General features: G+C 35.1%; 1 protein-coding gene across 1 annotated transcript in view; it reads left to right on the top strand.

Moving 5' to 3' along the window:
- Positions 1-21,001, top strand: part of CWC27 (CWC27 spliceosome associated cyclophilin) — a 99,417-nt gene that overhangs the window by 50,222 nt on the left and 28,194 nt on the right. Inside the window, exon 11 of the mRNA XM_082301372.1 lies at positions 18,401-18,498. Coding sequence (XP_082157498.1) covers positions 18,401-18,498 — 98 coding nt within the window. The remainder of the gene's footprint in view (positions 1-18,400; positions 18,499-21,001) is intronic.

Below are 21,001 nucleotides of genomic sequence, written 5' to 3'. Positions count from 1 at the left end.
TAATTTTTTAATGTCATTTTGGGTATTAAACTTGACAGAAAATCTGTTTCTAAAGTATCCATGCTACTTTCATTATTTCTTGAATTCCATTCAGTTTAGAAATACAACTGAATATAGTCTTAAACAAGTGCCTTCTGGCTTGGCTTACCAAAATCTTCATAGTTGAACTGACATGGTGCAACTACAAGATCAATTTCCTTGAGAAGCTGTAATTGACATTTTAATTTAATGTTAAGATATTATGCTTTATTTTTTATTTGTGATTGCCTGAGTGTTTATACAGGTCCAACTGGTCAGGGACACCAGGTCATTTCTAAAGCTTTAGTGTCCTGCTCATGTCTGAGGATCTACAGTAGCATATTTCTTATGGGAGTTTTGAAAGAACAAAACCAGAAAAGTTCCAAGATGCTGAAAGGAAGGGAGAATCAGAATATTTGAATTAGATATCAGAAATATTTTCTAAATTATGAAACATACGGAAATAATTGTTTCAGATATTTATATTAAGACATGTATCATAGAAATGAAGAAGCAGATAAACTAAGTAACCTCGTAGATCTTTTGCATTTTCTTCTTCCAGCTTTAAAACTTTTCTACAAATTTTGTCCTTTTTTTAGCTGTTTCAAAAATCAGTTTAACATTTGTCATGTCCTTTTTGCAGTAGAATTTCAGCCAGGACTGGTATAACCAGAATATTAATTCCACACAATTTTTAAAGAGAACTGTGAATATAGCCACAATGCTGGTTTTAATTAGGTTTGTTTGCATTGTCTGTGGGTTTCATGTTACTACTTGGTTCTTCCTATTGACTAACTGTACTTTTAACTATCTTTCCTAGGTTTTTTTCTTGCACTTTTCAAGACAGAGTTCATTTCTGCCCATATTTTAATTTTTGTAAGTCTGTTAATGCATTTCTGTTTTCCTACTGCAGATAACAATTATTTAGTGTCTGCAGGTTTTTATTAATATACTGTTCACTGTCTGATTCGTAATTTAGCCAAGTCAGTTCACCCATAATAGCTAGTGAAGAAACACAGAGTTATGAGAAATACCAACAAATTCAAAACACAAATGATCTCTGAAAGGTAAGATTTATGGTACTAAATGAATGATGGCTGTGTAAAAATCAAAAGAGCAAGAGCAAATATTTCTGAATAATCTGGTTACATAGAACATGCCTATCTTGTGTGTGTTGCATCAATATAACTGCAGCTCAGTCATTATGTGAAATGAAACACTTTTTACATGAATAGTATTTAGTCTGAGCATAAATGTAATTCCACTTTTGTGGAAGTGCAGTGCATCTGTATTAGCAGACACACAATGATTAAAAAAAACTGCTAGCAGATGGTGTTCAACAAAGACTACTATTGTTTCAGTATGAGATGCTTCAAATGTTCTGGGCATTTAGCCCAGACACAGCCATTTTTCCTATAGTATGTGATCAGGCAATAACAAAAAGAATGAAAATAGAGGTGTCAGTCCATATAAAAATATTTTTATAACTTAATATATCTAACAAGTCAGTGGCAATTATTAAACCAAGTTAAATTAACAAAACTGATAAGATCATTCTTTCTACATTTTCATGTCTCTCCAAACAGTTATTTGGCATTCTACCTTCTAGGAAAAATGAGTTTGGAAAGTTAAGCTACCTGCTGGTACTGTTTAAATGCCCACAGATAACATAACTCAAGCTGCCTGGTGCCTGAAAGTGAGTGTTGGGGCAATCAACAGGAACAATAAAAATCTGTTCGAACAGAAAATCCACAAATCCCAAGGATTTGGAGCCTCCCTGTGGATTTTCCACAAATTTTGCTGTTTTCAGCAGAATCTAAGCTTTTATTTTAAAGGTGAACTGCAAAGCTGAAAAGAAAATCAAGTTAATAAAATATGTGCTGAATCCCCTGCTCTCCTTTTGCAGCCTCCTAACTGAGGCTGTGTGCCACATATGTTTCAAGTTTTCTTTTTATAAAAAAAAGCATCAACAAACTCTATTTGACTATCATCTAATACTTACTTGTTGACTTCACAAATAAACCTTATCTCAATAATCTATTGACTCTGAAGAATTTCTTACATCCATTATTTTGTTTTCTTCAAGTGACATGTTTGCCATCCCTCAGTTTAGTCTTACTTTCTTTTTTCTGCATTTAGCCCTTTAGAATATGAGCTTTTGAGCATACAGCTGTAACCTTCTATTTATAAAGATATTACAGATATAAAATACTTCTAGGATGAAATGTGGTACATCTAGCTTGAATGAGAAGCAGTTACTGATTTTAGTTTACAGGCATTTTTCCAAGTATTTTTGGATTTAAATTGTAAAAATCAGATGGGCTGTCACAAAAAATCTGATTTATGATAACTTAAATGACATGAGAGAGTTTTATACGAAACATTTGAATTGACATTTCTTACTTGAGAATATTTAGTGATAACCTTAGTAGTTTAGTGAAAACAGGAATAGGATTTTACTAACTAATCAACAAATGAAAACGACATCCCAAAATGCTGATAATGATAAAAGAGAAGTAACTAATACTCTATATAATACTACATAGTATACTGTACTATATAGACTCTATCTGTTATAACACTATAAATTTTGAAGTAAAAACCCCGAGATTACTGCATATGTAGTATTTTTTATGTTGTTATGCATAGACTTCATGATAGAAAGGAAATTTTTTAATATAAGGAAAAAGTAACATTGAAAATCATGAGACCCATTATCTGTGTCTAATTATCTTTATTGTTTTAACACTGAATAACAGGTGCAATGAAGAAATTAAACATAAGATGAAAAGTAAAAAGAATATTGCCTTTTTTTTTTTTTAATGTTGTTGCAGTAAGACTACTTCTTGGTATGATCTTCTTCATTTTTTTCTTGGTATGATCTTTTTTATCTTTTTCTTCATAATATTCTTCTTCTTTATTGACTTTAATTGTTCTTTTCCAGTAATTTTAGGAAGAAATTTTAAAAGTAAGGAGCATCCTTTGATTTCTAACTGCAGATATCATCATTATTTTAACTCCTTACCTGACTTTTTAAGCACTGAGTTTTATTGGTTTATTGGTAGAATTTAGTATTTTTAGCTGGACTCTATGATTCTAAATTCAAAGGAGCTTAGAGATAGCACAGTATTTAGTGCTGAGAAGTTGGGACAAATAGACTCCTGTGAATTCTAAGACTTTTTAACAAAACAAAGTTCACCCTTGATGTTTCTGTACTTAATTAAAACGCACGTTGCAAGCATTGTTATGATGCCACATGCCTGTTTTGTTCCCAAAGTAGAGATGAACCAGTTACTAACTTTTTGTTCCTTAACCAAAATGAACACTGTCTTCGGCAGGTCGTAGAAATATTTGTGTGTTACAGCTGGTTTTCTTGTCTGTTTAATAGAACTTGTCTATACTAAGAGTAATTTGCATTACTTCATAGAGTGTAAAACACTGTATGGTTATAACATATTATTTATACTATGTAGTATATTATTTAAGCAATAGTAAAGCAGCTGCATGTTTATTAAATCAAGTAGTATATTTACACATGTTAAAAATATTACTTCACTTACATGACAGTGTGTTTATATTTGACAAATAAATGCCCTCTATAGCCTTCTACTGATCAAATTAATGTCAGTGGTGGCATTGTTACAAGAATTGAACTGTTCTTGTGATATGAACTGTGAAAATATTACCGATGCCAGATTAAATATAAAATTTAGTCAGCTGTTTTATAATAAATTCAACTAGTAAGGACAAAAACTTAATTGACTGTAGCCTAAAAAGATTCAACTTGCAGGATATTTCTTGATTGAAGCAGTTATATGTGAGATAAAATGCATACTAACTAGCACCTTTCTTGCAAATGCTCAAATATGAGGTTAGTTTTCCTTTTATACTTATAGCTAGTTGTTTGGACATGTTTCAGCCTCAACATTTTAAGTCTACGTAATACAAGTAATAGATGTGTCCAGGTTTGGTTTTTTCCATTTTATTTCATTTTGAGATAGGTATAATACATTAAACTATACTTATAGTAACCCAGTAGAATAATTTATGTGTAAAGCAGTGTATAAGACTGGAAGACTGGAGACTTTACTTACAATAGAAATAATTAACATGATTGCATATGTCAATCTTTTGTCTCTAATGTGCTATGGCTACTAGAATAAAATGTCCTTTGATACAAATACTGTTCATTATTAGTCAGTTACAAAACTTTTCAATCACACCTGAGGGTGGATGATCATCGGAAGTAGGCTTTCATTGCAACATGATGATTCAGGTCCAGTTTCAGATCTACAGCAAAAATAAAACACCTTTGCTATTTGATTTCATTTTTGAGATGTGCTTTAGCTCAATTTAGAAATACTTTTCATTCACATATAGTCCGTGCTTGATTGATGTACAGATGTGATGTGATAATGATGTGAGGCATTTTGGAACCATTCTTCTTTCACATGAGCAGGGAATGGGTAATGGGAAGAGATTAGAGACGAAACTACTTCACAAGAATACAAAATCCATCTGGAATCAAATATTCTTCTGTAAAATAACCTAGAGCTGAGATGATGCTTGTAGAACTCTGAGATAACGGACCTTAATTTTGGATATTCACAGACTTCACAGATTATAATAATTGTTATAGAATCTATCTCTTTAATTTTATTAATTCTTTTGTAGTAGTCTTACTATGATGCTGATTTGTTGCTGGTTTTTGTGACTCATGTGGGCATTTCTCTGCCTGTTTTGAAGGGTTCTACCCCCCTGGACAACACTGGTTTTGACCTTTGTCCATGGAAAAAATTGCCTACCCTTTGGGAAGAATTAGAATCTATGCTGGTGTGAACTAGGTGATAGAATATTATGTAAGATTGTCACAGGGAGAAAAATTTAGAGGATTCAGGTTTGTTAATATAGTAAATAGACAAAAGCAAAAAACTTCAAAATGGAGGATTGTTGTTGTTCTGCAGACCTCCTTCTTCTTCTACTACCCCATATTCTGCAGTAGAAGTAGTTTGGGATGATTGGATAAAGAATTCCACAGTTCCTGTCTACGTGACAAAGTGATTTATTGAACATTGGTGGAAAAGTGAAAATACCTTTTAAGTTTTCATTGGGTGATTTACCTTTAAAAGACTGTGTAATCTTGATAATTTGGCATTCTCCTGCATTCTCTGCTTTGTGCTATGTCTGGGTCACGTTAGTGGCCCTGTTTCTCTGATAAGACTTAATAAACAACTATCTGAAAGCAGAGAAGGCTGAAGGTCTCAGACTCCTGGCAAAGGCTTTAAAAACTCTCCCCCATCAGGGGAGGTACAATTACGGCATGGGGGTGTCAACTCATATACTTGAAATTAAAAAATTAATGTACAGAATATACTGTGCACTTAAATACATGCTTTGATAACACTGGGATGCTGGAAGAGTTCTTCTGACTGTGTATACATCGGTGTAATTAATTCTATGGTCTTTAGGCATTCTCTAGATAACTCTGCATCAGCTGTGGCATATGGTCATGTATTAAGTGTTCAATATGGAGGAAGTTCACACAGGCCCTAAACTGAGTCAGGCTTTGACTGTATTTCAAAATCAATCTATTGATTATTAATCTACTTCCTTGTTTGACCATTGATGCATTCCATAAAATTCGAATGCTTTTCCTTTTTGTTTTACTATTGCATAACTCACAGTTGTTGCTTTCAAAGTTATATCAAGCTTTTCCAGTTACACAAAATAAGAAGATGATCTTTCTTGGTGCTGCAAAAAAACCTAGTTTCCCTTTATTCAGAAACAGAAAATGACAGATCATTTTCTATGAGGAATATTTTTACATGAGAGATACTTAATTCAGAAAAGCAATTAAGAAAATAAATAAGTTTGTGCACCTTCAGACATGGAGCTCTCCAGTGTGGCAGATATCACTCAACGCTTATGTGCTACTAAGTCAAAATAATAAATGTCATGTTTTAGAAATTCTAACTGATTTAAGAATAAATTATGCCAGATGAGATCAAAGATCTGTTTAGCCCAATGTCCTGTCTCTGATGGTGGACAGAAGCAGCATAGAGCTAAGATACTATAGGGCAACCTTTCCTTTTTCCAGCTATCTGAAGTTCAAGGCTTACTTAGTCAGGAAGTTCATTTGGGCATTTTTATTTAATGTTCTGTGGTATATTTTTCTTCTGTGACTAGATCTAGCTGCTTTGAACCTGTTCATGCTTTTTGGTCTGTATGGTGTCTTGTGGCAATACATTCCTCAGTTTAATTGTAATCAGTGTCGACAGTATTTCCTTTTATTTCTTTTAAATCTGCTGTCTTGCAGTTTCATTTCATACCCTCGAGTCTTTGTCATCTGAAAAATAGCCAGTAACACCTGTAGTTTACATTCTGTTGAAGATATTTCTGTCCTGTGTTTGTTTGGATACATTTTTCAGGCTCACTCAGATGTCCATTTATGTACTAATTCTCCTTCCATACGAAGTGTCTGTACGCAGTATTTCTAATCGCGTCCTGTCTCTGATGTCTGGAATCCGATTTATGAACAAACTTTGACATGAGGATTTCTTCTTTTACTGGACAGACAAAAAGGCTTGATGGCCCATTCTCACCAAAATCCCGGTTGAAACAGATCTGCTCTTTCTGCCAGCTTATTTAGATAGAGGGGATCATCACATTAAGGCACGGGATTTTTTAAAGGTTCTCTTAACCACCCTTGTGTTCTGATACAGAAGCAGGTGTAGGCTGAGCTAACAGTGCTTGACCGATGAGTGAGCTACATAATTTCTCCAGACACAGAGAATTCACAATATATTACTTGGCTTATTTTGACTGCAGTCTGTTGTGCAACTCTGGAGAGTAATTCCGTGAAGTGCCATGTTTACTGTGTATGTCTGTGTCTTCTGTCTTAAACAGGAAAAGGAGCAGGATGCTGCTACCAGAGCATCTCATCCAGCCTGTATCTAGCAATCTCTGTCTTCAGGAGTCCGTAGAAGTATGATGTAAATTGTTCTGACAGTGGAAATCCTGGCTTTTGACTTTCCCATAGTGTCCTACATCTCTACCCTGTCACATCATGCACATGTGGTTCCTTCATGTGACAAAAGAGGGCTTGAGAAAAGCAGTTGCTGCAGCTAGGTTCTTTTTGTGCTGCCAGAAAAATTCTTTCCAGTCTGCTCTCTCTTGTCTGGATCAGAGGAGCCCCTAGAAGAGGGGGCAGCCAGGCAGGATCCTCAGGCTGGATGAATCACCCTGTTGGATCCTTTGAGGCTCAAATAGTACTACTGGAAGAAGTTGGGGTTTTTTGTTTTGAATGAGGCTCAGTGATTGTTTCTAGACTTGAAACATTCTGCAGACAGTCTTTAAATTGGCATTAAGTTGATGACATTTTTATGTACAAAAAAGCAGTTTTCTGTAAAGTGGACATTTGAGAAAAATTAAATTATTTTCTCTTCAGAGACCTACTTATTTCAAGTCTTAGTAAAAAAAGAAAATCTGTAATTGCTTGTGGAGGTATACACTAGGTAGATGTTGTAGAATGTTTAACTGATCTTTCAGACATTTCAGCATTGATCCTGAAAGCACCTCAGGATATACTTAACTTCAAGCCTTTTTTGCATTATTAGAACTACTAGCTACTGTGTACTCAGAGTTCTCAGTTGTAGTTTGCAGTAGCAAATCATTTTCATATGATTCGGTTGTTTAAAGTACCTGTTATATAGAGACTGCAGAGCAAACTCACTCAGAAATAATGTTGCCATTTGTAATAGGGAAGAATGTTAAAATCTATAAATGTTTAGGCCAGCTAACTCTATGAAAGATTTTTGGCAAAATTCTATTTTTAATATGGTTCTTCCATGTAATTACAAATAAAATTTGTTTATTTAACATTGCTCCTATGATAGAATTTCCTATTTTGTATTGACAAGTAATATGGCAGGTCAGAAAATAACTCTGTATGTCTGTGATGACTGTATTTTACAGTGTTTGATAGGTTTTTATGGAAGCCATTTGGTGATCTCATCAGCAACAACTCCATTGTTTCATTACTATCAGATTCAGTGGGTTTGTGATTAAATCAGCAGAATAGAGAACATGAAGGGAGTGCTGTTCACTTTGCAATCATTTCCATCTGTTAAAAATTTTTATCAGATGTTGGGAAACAGCAGGCAAAACTCAGAGCAAGTGTTTTATCCAATTTCCAAGAAATGGTGATATATAATTGGCATATATTATGTTCTTAGTTTAATCTGTGCAGTTAGCTATTTTAAATAACCTATGGTATACCAGTATTAGTAGAATATATAGAAAGCTATTTCCATCATTCCTTGCATTATATTCTTTTGAAGACTTTGGTGCTGATACAAATATTTTGGTACTTAGTAATCATGAGCACTCACGACACTTTTCATAAAATGGAGAGTCAGAGTGAGACTTGTGAAAAATTTCCATCAGGCATGTGCTGCTGTCTGACGTGTCTTTGCCTCCACTGATGATGTAGGAATCTGCAAATGGAATTGTCTGGCCAGTGGCTAGTACCAGAGAAGTGGGAGAGGAATCCATCAGCAATACCCATAAGCTGATTTCTAATTGGGTGGTCCCAAGGCATGGAGTATTCTATTTCTTCTGAAATTCATTTTTAGCATTAACTGTTCTAAATAGACGCTCCTGGTTTTCATGTAAATGTCTGACATACTTTTAATAATGTGAAGGTTTTTTACCTCAAACTGAGTGGTCTCATCTAAGAAGTGAAAAATATTTTCTTTTCTAATTGCTGAGATATTGTTGAGTGCCTACTTGCCTAGATATTAAAAGTCTGCAGTATTTGTGGTTTCACTACACTTTTTCATGTTTCCTTTTTCTCATCTTCTTCTGAAATTAATAATTCCTTTTTTCTTCATCTTCACGTCAGGGCTGATTTTTCGTGATGGGAATAATTTTTGTCATCTTTTCTGGAGTTTCTGTATTACTGTGTTGGCCATTTTAGCATGGGATACTCAGTTTCATTTTTAGTACTCTAAATGAGTAGTATTGGCTGTCTCTTGTAGAGCTGCTATAATACTTCTTGGTTTGTTCTCCTTGATAAATTTTCTGTTATTATTTTCCGCACCTAAATATTGGTAGAGATCTTCATTGAGCTGTTACTAGTAAAGTTCACAGGCTTTTTTCATGAACTTGTTCTATTACTTTAGGGTAACAGTCCTTCACTCTGTAGGCTCTTCAGTTTTGTATGATAATTTAATTAGAGTTTCTGAGGACCTGTTTGTTCGATTTTCCATTCCTGAGCTAAAACCATGAGAAATCACCATATTTTGTCTGGGATTGGCTGAGCTCCTGATTTTGGATCTTCTGGAAATATATCTCATTCCATTTTTTCAGAGTATTTAACTTGAAATATTAACTTAGTTGAACTGGGAAGTAGTTGCTTATTCTTCTCGTAGTTTGGCTAATCTTTTTCACTGTGTGCTTTGTTTTCAATCCACTTCTCACCCTTTTCTCTCTCTTTTTAAAAGGGTCATTGTATAGGCTTTTTGAATATCTAAAGCTGTTCACCTTGTTGTCCATCACTTTGTTCATCCACACCTTTACCAATACACTGGAATGAAACTGCTGGATTAGTGAGAAAACTTACAGACTCACTGTTCAAGATGATTTTTATTTTACTAGTTACTTAAAACACTTCACCAGAAGCTGTCATGATGTTCATTGTGTTCTCCTTGGTCATCCTTTTTGTGCTAGAAGTACACTGTTTGTTACTACCTGGTCATCTGGTACAACACTGATTTTAAGGTGGATTAGCAGAACAGTAATTTCTGAGTTCCCTCCTGAGGATGTACTCTGGAGCTTTATCATACTTCAGTTGGTTGAAATGTACCCTTCTGACACCTGTCCCTCTGGTCTTTGTCTCATCTTTATGTCCAAACCAGGTTACGTTCTTGGAGAGTTATCTCCCTAGAATCTTCTTTTAAGAAAGCTGGCACAAATCAATCATTTATCCAATCAGCAGTGATTTTGTTTTACTTTTATTATTCCCTTTAATCCCATGTGACCTAGTGACCTCTTGCTTCTTCTGTGTTTTCTTGTTTTAATTAGTTCAATCATTTTAGCCTTAAACTTTCAGCTGTTTCCTCTTTAAAACTCATCATAGCCCCTTTTATACACCTTCTAACATATGACCTACTACAATCTATTCTGACAGCTCTAGCCTTAGTTTTACAGATGCAAAATTCTTCTAAAAATTGTTTTACAACTTGCTAGTCACACTCTCTAATTGCTTGTCTTTCTGGTCCATTTTTTGTGAGCTTTGCATTGCAACTAATACTTTTTGGTTTTTCTGGTTTACATGCATGCTACTTCTAAAGCATTTATTACTTTTATCTAAGATATTGGAATCTGTTTGACTTTTCTGGTGAAACCACACTTCTAAGCTTTCATATCAAGTTACAGATTTGGTTGGCTTCCCCTAATATAGTAGAAAAATATAAGACAATGATCTAGATATGAAAGTGAGAATATTAAAGATGGTTATTAGTGGCTAATAGAAAAAACATGTTAAATTGGTTTATTGAAAAAGATTCAGATAAATTAACCTGCCTGTAGGTATTTCCTGAGCGATGGTAAGCTTTCTTCTAGGCTAAATGTTCATGATAAAATTTATTTGGGATTAATCTGGAGGAGATGGTTAAAGAGAGGTAAATACAGAACAGGAACTGTAAAATAATTAAGAAATTGGTTAGGAGAGAACATAAGGTATGTTGAAAGCTATTGTTTCGGGTCAAATTTATAGGCTAGTTCTAATTTCAGGTTTTCAGTACTACTTTAAATACTAAAAAAATCCCCACCACTGTTTGTTAAAAGAAGCTTGTAAATACTATAAAGTTGAAATGTAATGTTAATGAGATAGGAATATCCTAATGCAAAATTGTATGATCTCAAAAGTTTGAGTGATAGAAGTAGGGTGAAATTTAGGAGTCACAGTATCATACAAAAACCAAGAATTCCTCCTGTAGGCCATCATTCAGAAGTGACAGGGTAAGAGGAAAACCTATTAATTGCAACAGCTCTGTTGGTCTGCAGTGTGGTGTGTTACTACAAAAAAAACTCCAAAAAAAACGATCAAACATACTTCTAGCAAGCATTAAGGTAGTAATTTGCAATTCAGATAGGTATAGCATCAGTCTGGGTGAGAGATGCTGTTGGTCTTCCACTTTTTTCTGGTTTTGTTTTACAGTTGTAAACTGTCTTGCAGTAAACAGAGTTGGGTTTTCCTCTTAAACTGAGAAAATTTAGGGTCTCCTATCTGTTCCAGAATCTGCTGTGAACATAGAAGGTCCAGATAGTGCGTAAAATCCGCCTTAATATATGATATGTGATATATGATATATACTTCTATACATGCCCTAATGCATACATCTGCATTTTCTGGCAGTGTAACTGGTGGCTGAACAATGTAAGCAAAGAAAGTTTATAGTGAAAGCTAATACTTTTTATTAAGCAAACTGTGGAAGAAAAATAAACTAGCTGAAGAAGAGCACATGTGCCCTGAAACCTGTGGGTTTCTTTGCCTCTATGTCTGTCTTAGTTACCATAATAAAATATATTGCCTCTCCTTAGTATCTTTCTTGTGCAAGTTTATACTTCATGCTCAGCTCATGGGCTCTGCTGTTTGCTGAGTTTCTCCCTGTAGAGTAAAACAGTAACATTCTTCATCAGTTTCAGCCTGTGAGAATTCATTGCACAATACTGGGACTGCTGATATACCATGTAGCTTACAGTCCAGTATGTATAATTACATAAAAATAGAGTGCCAGTTCTCTGAAGTGTTAATGATGTGATGCACCTATTAACACTCAGGTTTATGGTAATGAAAAGGCAGTAACAGTTGCCCATGTAGTCTTTAATAAACATGCCAGTCCTTTTGGATTTCAGCATTGAAATCCTTCCTAGGTAATAAATACTGGTAATCCATCCATAAATTCATTCAATGCAGAAGTTTTTAACATTTTGGTTTTTTAAACAAAGAGTTACAGTACTAATTGCCAACTGTAGTATACCAGATACTGCTAAAGTCAAAAACAGCATTAACTGTCAAGCCTTACTGTTAACACAGGTGGCCATACAGGACCCAGCAGCTATATTAAAATATTTCATCTACAGGTTTCCAATGTCAAGACCGCTGAATATGTCTGCCACGATTTTTACATAATCATCCCATTTGAGATACAACTGCAATACACCATTTGCAGAAAACAGACATATATACGTCTGACTTCTACAGCAAAACTAGGCTGGCAGAAAGACACAGTGCATATTCCAAACCTATAATTTTTATTCTCATATTTACAGTTGTAAAATTCTTGCAGTACCAGAGATGAACAGTAATGCAATCCAGACAAGAATAAGATTCTTGAACCCTAGTGGAGTCTTAGATGTACATGCCAATAGGGAATTTGCTATCCACTCCAAGAATTGCATGTTCACAGATACCCCAAGGAGCAGAAGGGGGAATATCAGAAAAGGCTTCAGAACTGACATGTAGAGCATGATATGTGATATATATATATTTTTTCACCTTGCTTCTTCCACACATTCTGCAAATCAGTTAGTTGTGCAAACATGACATTTTATATTATTTCATTTTATCATTGGGATTCTCTATTTGAAAATACTGTTTGTATTTTAACTTAGAATTGGAACTCCCAAACAGAATATTAGGCATTTTTCAAGAGTGTGTAGCAGAAAACAAAGCTATCGAACAGAGGTTCTTCCTCATTGCCTTTGGTATTATTAAGGTGCCTGTTTGTCAGTTTTAGAATTACCTTTCCATATAAATCATGGGCATTGAAAATTATCATTAATAAATATAAGAAAGAGAACATGAAATGTGCTTTTAGTGGAATTAATACATTTGGGGAAATAGGTGACTGGCTGTAACAGGGGGGTATTGAATCCAAGACTTCTTTCCAGGCTATTAGCTTACATTATGAAAGGATAGTATTGCACTATAGCTTGATTTTTTTTTTTTTTTTGTTTATCTAAACTGAATTAAAATAATCTCTTCTTCCATGAAATTACCATGAGCAGTGTTGAAGTACGTTAGTATTCATTTTATTTTATTAAGATGTTACAAGATGCTGCTCATGTAAAAATTAAACTTACGTAACAATCTGGACACACTTTTATTAGTGACAATATTTTTTAATTACTTTTAAAATTAATTAGAGTATTTTGGGTTACTTTCCTTGTTCTGTTATGCTTATTGGAACAACACTTACTAAATAATGTTACTGTTTAAGGATAACCAGTTAGTAATTTTCTTTTGATATTACTGAATGAGAAGACAGCAAAAGCAAATGAAAATAATTGTCTTTAAAAATATATAAGTAATACAATTATAATACTAAAAAAAGAGAAGGGAAAATAATATGCTATGCCATCAAAAATAATAATTTAATCCTTACTACAGCACTTCCCTGGATTAATTCTTGTTTCAACTGCGACTTGCTATTTAGAAAAACTCCAGGCCCAGTTATGCAGAACACACCATGATCTTTCAGTCTCTAAATGGTTCCTCCATTATAAATTTACATTTATCTCAGTAAATCCTCTGACTGTGAGGCTATCTGTATTGTTTTGCCACCACCTAAATACTTCAGTTTTGAAAGAATGTGGTCTTGTTTAATACTGTTTGTACTGGAATCAGGGAATGACTGTGTGCTAGGGTAGCCTCAAGGAGTTTGAGCCTCTCTAGGGTCTTAGGTGGAGTTTAGAGGGGGTGTAGCGAATACTCTAAATTGTAGTGAAGTTTAGACTGGAGTTGGGGTAAATTTGGAAATGCATAGAATGCAAAGTTTTCCAGCACTTTGTGATTGAAATATCAGCATTGAATTAATTTTAGCATCTACTGAGATTTGTCATCACTGGATGGGAATATCTGAACTACAGTTTTGAATATATGCAGCCATTTTTTTCCCTAAATCACAGTTGAATAAGATACTGTGCCTCTCCAGGTCTTAATTGTGTCTGTATATAATATGTATTTTATTTGTTAGAGACTTGGTATGCTTAAATAAATACAGGCAGTTACAGTTTATATACATTTATGCAGAAGCATACGAGTACAAAGAGACATATATGTATGTAGGATAGGAGGAATGGCTTTGGACTCGTGCATAGCAAGTATGATCATACGGTCACTTACACCAAAGTCACAATTACTGCTTATTTCTGTAATCAGTTCTCTTTTCTTCTGCCAAAGTGAAGTCAAATACAGAACTTCTCTTTTTTGAATTGTTACTTTGTAAATTCAGAAGACCCTTAATTACTTTTCAGAAAAACATCTTTAGTGCATGGCACTTAGAAACAATTCTATACATTTAACTCAAAATATTTAGCTAAATTTCCAACTGATTTTATTTCTTATTAATTATTAATCTGATCCAAAAAAAACCAAAAGAAAAACGTATGCACATATTAGAAAGCTGAAGCATGGGATATATGTTGTTAAGAAGATAACTGCAGAAAGTGACTTCCATCTCTCTGCTGGTCACACTGCTTTTGATGCAGCCTAGGACACAGTTGACTTCCTGGGCTTTGAGTGTACACTGCTGGGTCATGGCCATGTTCTGATCCATGAGCACCCCTCAGTCTTTCTCAGTAGGGCTGTTCTCAAACCCCTCCTCCACCATCTTTTAAGATTAACCATTTTCAGATAACAGGGCTAGCTAACTTAAGAACTTTGGTGAACATGTAATGCTTTCTGCTCTACTAATGTTCATTTTAATAAAAGTTGGAAAACTGCAAGAATTCAAAGAGCAGAACTACTATTTCGTAGTCCGATCTTGGTGATAGGTATGGTACAGAGAAATGAAGGCAAGTTAGCCTTCACTCCTAAGCAGGTATAATAGAGTGGTTCAGTAAACTCTACAGAAAAAAAAAAAAAAGAAAGAAAAAATTACCAAAGTTGAAATTAATGCTAGTTAGTGTGATTTTGTAGGTAGTAGATAAATATATTGCCTTTTGGGAAAACTTGAGGTAGGGAATGATATGACACAGGTTCAGAGAGTGTTGACTTTCTGATTTAGAGAAATAATTGAGCTTCTGCAGTGTTTATAGTACAGGTAGATTTGTATCATTTATTTGAAAGCCACTGACATTCTTACTTTCGTTTTTTAAAAGTCCTTATAAGAAAATAATAGAGTACATGTGAACACACTATTACAAATAATTTGAATTTAATACCTAAGTTGGCACAATACAATAAAAATACCCTTGTAATACAACTCAATGCTATGTTTTACAGCTGGAAATCAAAAACACAGGTTGTAGCTGCAGGACAGTACAACTGCTGAATGACATTTTGGAAAGAAGTGACCAAGAGGTAAATTGAGAGTCATTATAGGAAGTGGGTGTCCAGTGCAGTGATGACCTTATGTTCCTTTTTGAGTTAGGAACTCAAAGTACGCCACCAACAGAGACTTGCAGGAAAGCTGAAACTCATCAGTGTATCTGATTCTGATGTCCATCTTCAGAAGGGCTGAGGAAATACTGCAGGGAGTTCTGAAGTAGACAGAAGTGATTAAAGTGAATGTTTCTTTCAAAAAGAACTCTTTTTAAAAATTATGAATTAATGTGCTAAAGGGAAGTCAGAGTGCTACCATAATTAACAGTGTAGAGTTGTTGTTTCTTGATCATGCATTCAGATGGTTTACTAGGAAAGCTGATGCCTTCAACATACATGGTGTCATTAGGGTGTAACTAAATTTCAGCCCAAAGTTACCTAAGTACTCATAGTTCTTAACTTCTGGAGTTTCTATCAGTTCACTGTTCACAGTCCTATCAAACCAAGCCACAGCTGAACCAGAAATTCAAAGGGAATCCTAGACTTATTTCAATATAAATTTTCTAGATAAAATAATTTCATTCTTCTGAGTAGAATCTGAAAATTCGGGAATTATGAACCAATTGGTTAGATCCTTTTCAGTCTTCTGCAGAGGAAGGTTACATCTGTTCTGGCAGTACCTCTGTGTGTAGAGAGTGGAAGAACTGCTTCCAGGCTGCAGGAACCTGGAAGTAGGGGAGGAAGCAGGAAGGAAGAGGAAGAGACGAGCCTGCAGTGTAGCTGTGGAATCAAGGGAGCAATGAGACAAGGATGGAGCAGAGAGGGCTATGCTTTTATAGCAACAGAAACTTTTCAGGGATAGCAGGCACCTACATAATTAATTACAAAAACCAACAGCTATGTTATACAAAACCTGAATGCAAATTTACTGCATGCAAAGACCTATGCTTCAAAGATGAAAGGGACAGGTACAGACTGTAGTCCCTTACTTTGATTCTGCTCTGCCTTTTCAGTTTGACATTTTCCTGTTAACAAAGTCAGGAGTCATTTCTAGTTCTGTTCCAGTGAATGTGGTTTGTGAACGTAGTCTGGCTTTCCTATCAGCCAGTTCTTGTGACTTCCTTTTTAGCTTGAAGCCTTCTTGTATTGCCTTTCTCATCAACCTAATTTGGCAAAGTGAGTATAGGAATAAAAAATATGCAAAGTGTGGAGTCTGTAAAGAGCCAAGTATCAAAGTAGTTTGTTGACCTGGTACTGATCATAGAAAGGGCTTGAAAAAACATTTTGGAGTTAGACTTTCTAAGAATTAAGACCTTCTGTGTTCTGTACTAAAACCTCTTTCCACTGGGGAAAAAAATGGGGTGGCGGAGCTGAATAGTTGTCACTAGCTAGTTCATTGCTCATGCTGCAATAGTGTTTGGCTAATTAAGAGAAAGTGGGTCCCTCTTACAGGAAACTTCTGGTCTGCTAGGCTCTGTTATTCCCAAATGCCATTTGTAATCCACTCTCTCTGTGTTGCTGTCACTGTCTAGCACTCTAAATATTTTAAACATACAACCTTTCATTGACATGTGTTGTTCCTGCTGTGCAACTTCAATAAGAAATGTTACAGTATACTGTATTACTATGGTAATGCATCTTGTTGACAATGCATGCTTGCTTAATGATGTTTGTTTACTATCCCCAATTTATAGAAAGCAATGGAGTTGCTTGGATTAAAAATACCTTTTTATCTCTTTTTTCCCCTATGATTTTCTGCTCAGGTAGAAAAGTAGAACTGTAGTTTTACGTAAAACCTGTTAATCTGGCTTAGTGTAATTTCTGCCATGCTGTTGAAAATTAAGACAACCATGCTGTGGTTGACTGAATAACTTTACAGTGACAGTGTTCTCTGCTAGTGCTTTTCACAAGCTCTGTGTTTGTGAATACATACAAATAACAAAATCAAAAGCAGTCATCCAACAGTTCCAAGTCTTTTGCTTAGAAAAGGCTGTAGTTAGTCATGGTATCACAGACGAAAATTGAGGTACATAAAGCAACTGCAGGGAAATGCTTGCATGTCATGTTCCTGCATTGTAATAATTTCTGCAATTCTTTGGTTGTGGTGAAATCTAAATCAATCAGGACTTAATTTAAAATGTAAAAAAAAATTAAAGTGCAAAATAAAAATTCTAACACCTGAAAATTTTGAATTAATTATCAGTTCTTTTGCACATGTAACCATTAGATGGATACAAATAGACACGAGCTGAAATTAAATCTAAATTCAATTTACAGAAGAGTTTCTTTTGGATTGAGGGAAGTTAAGAAGTAGTTCCCAGAGATATTTTGGAGTGTCCATTTTTGGACAGTCAAAACCTGACTGGACAGTACTCTCAGCAACCTCTTCTATTTAGCCCTCATTTGAACAAGGAACCTGGACTGGCTAATCTTCAGAGGTCCCTTACAACCTGTGATTCTGTGAAGACCAATATTCCATTTGATATTGGCACAATGACTTGCAAATTTTAGTTTCTTCTTTCTAGTGTTATCACATAAGGTTTTTGCAAAATTTGTAGAATGAAATTAATTTTCATATCTTAATAGTATATGCTTACATACATTTCATGTCTTTGTTGCTGAAAAACTGCATTGCTTGTCCAACCGAAAAATCCAGGATACTAAGATTTTACTTGAGTAAACAGAATTTTAAAACGTGCAACATTTATTTGGCAGTGCCTCTGTTCCAGATTATCTTTGTGTGGTTCTCATGGCTAATTAGAATGTTAAAGTAAAATTCAGATGCGGATTCCTTGTTTTATTATTTATTTCCTTGGCCTATTTCTATTAGGGTCTTAAAGTAAGACTAATGTTCTTTTGTTATCCCTGCTAATGAAAATACGGACTTTCTGAGGTCCTAATTAATTTTTAAGCCATGTTCTTAGCATCAGTGAGTCTGTACCTTCTCTTTGTTTGTATCAAAAATCTACTGCCCATTCACTTCAATTCTGTTTCTTCTGAGTGATTTTACATCACAGAAGATTATATTTTTCTAAATATTTCTCTTTGCAGTGAGGAGCTACGGAAGGAAGCACGACAGCTGAAACGTGAACTGCTGGAAGCAAAGCAGAAAAAAGAAGAAAGAGCTTTAAGACCCAAAGAAAAAGAAGGTAAGAGGTTTTGTGTAGATCTCCAGTTAACATTCTGGTTTTAAAGGTTTTTTTGGTTTTGTGTTCTATGTACATAAATGTAGACTCTATTGTTGAAATGTAGATTTTTCTTTTCTTTCCTTAGGAATGGTAGTAATGTAATGATGCCAGTATGTAAGGAAATGGTACAGGTAGCATTTGTTCTTTCAAATCAGGTAGTATTTCTCCTTCTAAGGGTTCTTTAGTTACATCTGTGCTGTGACCTTATAGGAGTGTGTGGTGTTAGGGTGATAGGGAGATCGCTGCTGTGTTCCCCAAAACCGTCTTGGGCACAAGACCGCTCGGGTGCAGCAATATAGCCACTAGCAAGCTTCTCCTTTCAGCCCCGCAGATGTTTAGCACTGAGGACACACACACACACTCAACACAGATAGCTCAATATTACCAGAGATGAGGAGTCAAGGAGGGCCCTCTGCATGGCGCATTCCACAGACGAGGTTTATTTCATCCTCTGCAGAGAGGACCGGGTGCGAGAGAGGCCCCAGTGTTCGTGCTCAGGTTTACAAAGGGTCACAAGGGCCAGTGATCTGAGGGCACAGGGGCGGTACACAGGTGGGACCAGGGAAGGGAACCAGTGAGCAGAGGGAAGGGGCAGAGTGGGGGACCAGGTCAGGTATGCAGCCACAGAGTCTGCCTGGAGAGGAGTTTTCTTCAACCACAGTCTGGGGGGTGTGAAAGGTTACATTTCGTCTGCAGGGAATTCTGGGAGAGGCTTTTCCTTTACTAACGCAAAGGTGAGAGTGGTATGTCAAATATCTTGAGTTTTTCCATCAGCAGGCCTTTCCTATTTTGGGGCTCTCTGGCCCAGCAGTGGCTCAGCTGTTGCCTCAGTGACCCCAACATGACCTCTGATTTGCTGAGTCTTCCTGACTTTCTGACTTGGAAGCCTTCTTAAATGTAGATGGTTAACTTTGAACTCAAAACTATTGACTTCAAACTTGCATGTATCTTAGGACACCAATGGAACTCAAATTCCGAAAGTCACTACCATATTTATTTTCCTTAAATCTTAGCAAAATGGGATCTTTAGCTGCCCACTTCTTTGTCAGATAGTTTTTATATTCTCTTTCTTTTAAAATGTGTATAAATTGCTAAGCTTATAATAGTAAGTAAGGTGCACATTTTAGTCCAGATGGATGTAGCACCTCTTTTTAGCCAAACTGAAGAAACAACAAAGTGTCTTTAAACACTCTGGAGTTGCAAGACACATTTTTAGAGTGGCTTTGTAGTTCAGTTCTCAGTATCATAGAAATCTGAAAGAAAATATAAAATTATTTTTAAAAAAATTCAGGTTACACACGATTTACAAGAAGAAAGTATAACATAGTTTTAGAAAAACTCATGGACTCTTTTGAATAACAGGTGAGCTTGATCAGCACCATTTTGACAAAATAAAAAATACAGTATCATGAACTTGTATATGAAATCTGGCACCAGATGTTAAAAATTGCTGACTCTGAAAATGTTGTAGGAATCACTGAATGAATATAAGCTCTCACTGGCAAAATAATGAATGCTGTCATGAGCCATGTAAAAAAAGATCTGTGAGTAGAGGTATAGAAAAGGTAAAGTGTAGTTCTTACATACATATATGATAAACTGTACATATATGATAAATAGTTCTTACACTATTGCTTAAACTAATTCCTGTTCTGATGCCAGTTAAGTCAGTGGACTTTGTAATTTGAGGAAATTCACCTTTACAGTGACAGACTAAAATAATACTTGGGCAATAGTTACTACTATGGTACAGTTTGGAAGGATACCTTTTATTCAAGCAAAGGGAGCATCAAGGTTGGTGGGGTTGGCTTGTATTTTCTTGGAAATAAATAGAAGGCAGGACATAAATCAATTGAAAATACGCAGGTAACAGCTAATGGTAAAAATAATTTTGAATAATCTTGATTTTCCTTTTGTGTGATATGGAGGGGTTTGTTCCAGTACCTGTTGAGAAAAATAGGTGGCAGGAAAGAACCTATTGAACTAGTTATTGGAGTGCCTAAATAAAAATCTTAAAAGTAAACATATTCTAAAATTTAAGATAAAATTAAAAGGATGTTAAATGAGATGCAAGTAGTGAGGGATAAAATTATTAATGAAAATTTAGTGAAAGATTTCAGGTTTGTACTAGAAAACAAACTGAACATTAATTTACTCTGTGATGTGGCTGTCACTGTGGTTGTTGCTACAAATGCAGTAACCGTAAAAGTGCAGCTGTATTATTGCACTCAGTTCCCAGTATTATACCACCAAAAAAGATAATGAACAATTCGATAAAAATGGACAAAAACACCCAAAACTAGCAGAACACTATGTGGGCAGGTTTATTAGGAGATACTTGGAGATACATGTAATTTATGTAGGGAGTGGGATGGAAGGGTGGAATCTTAAGTCTTTAGAGATGGTTAGTCAAAGGAATGAAGCATACCTTTATTGTGAAACAGAATTTACAGCTGAGGAATAA

The sequence above is a fragment of the Coloeus monedula genome (genome assembly GCF_965178545.1).
Source record: "Coloeus monedula genome assembly, chromosome: Z".
Classification (NCBI taxonomy): Eukaryota; Metazoa; Chordata; class Aves; order Passeriformes; family Corvidae; genus Coloeus; species Coloeus monedula.
Note: the sequence above shows the minus strand (reverse complement) of the source record. Positions and strands in the feature narration are given on the sequence as shown.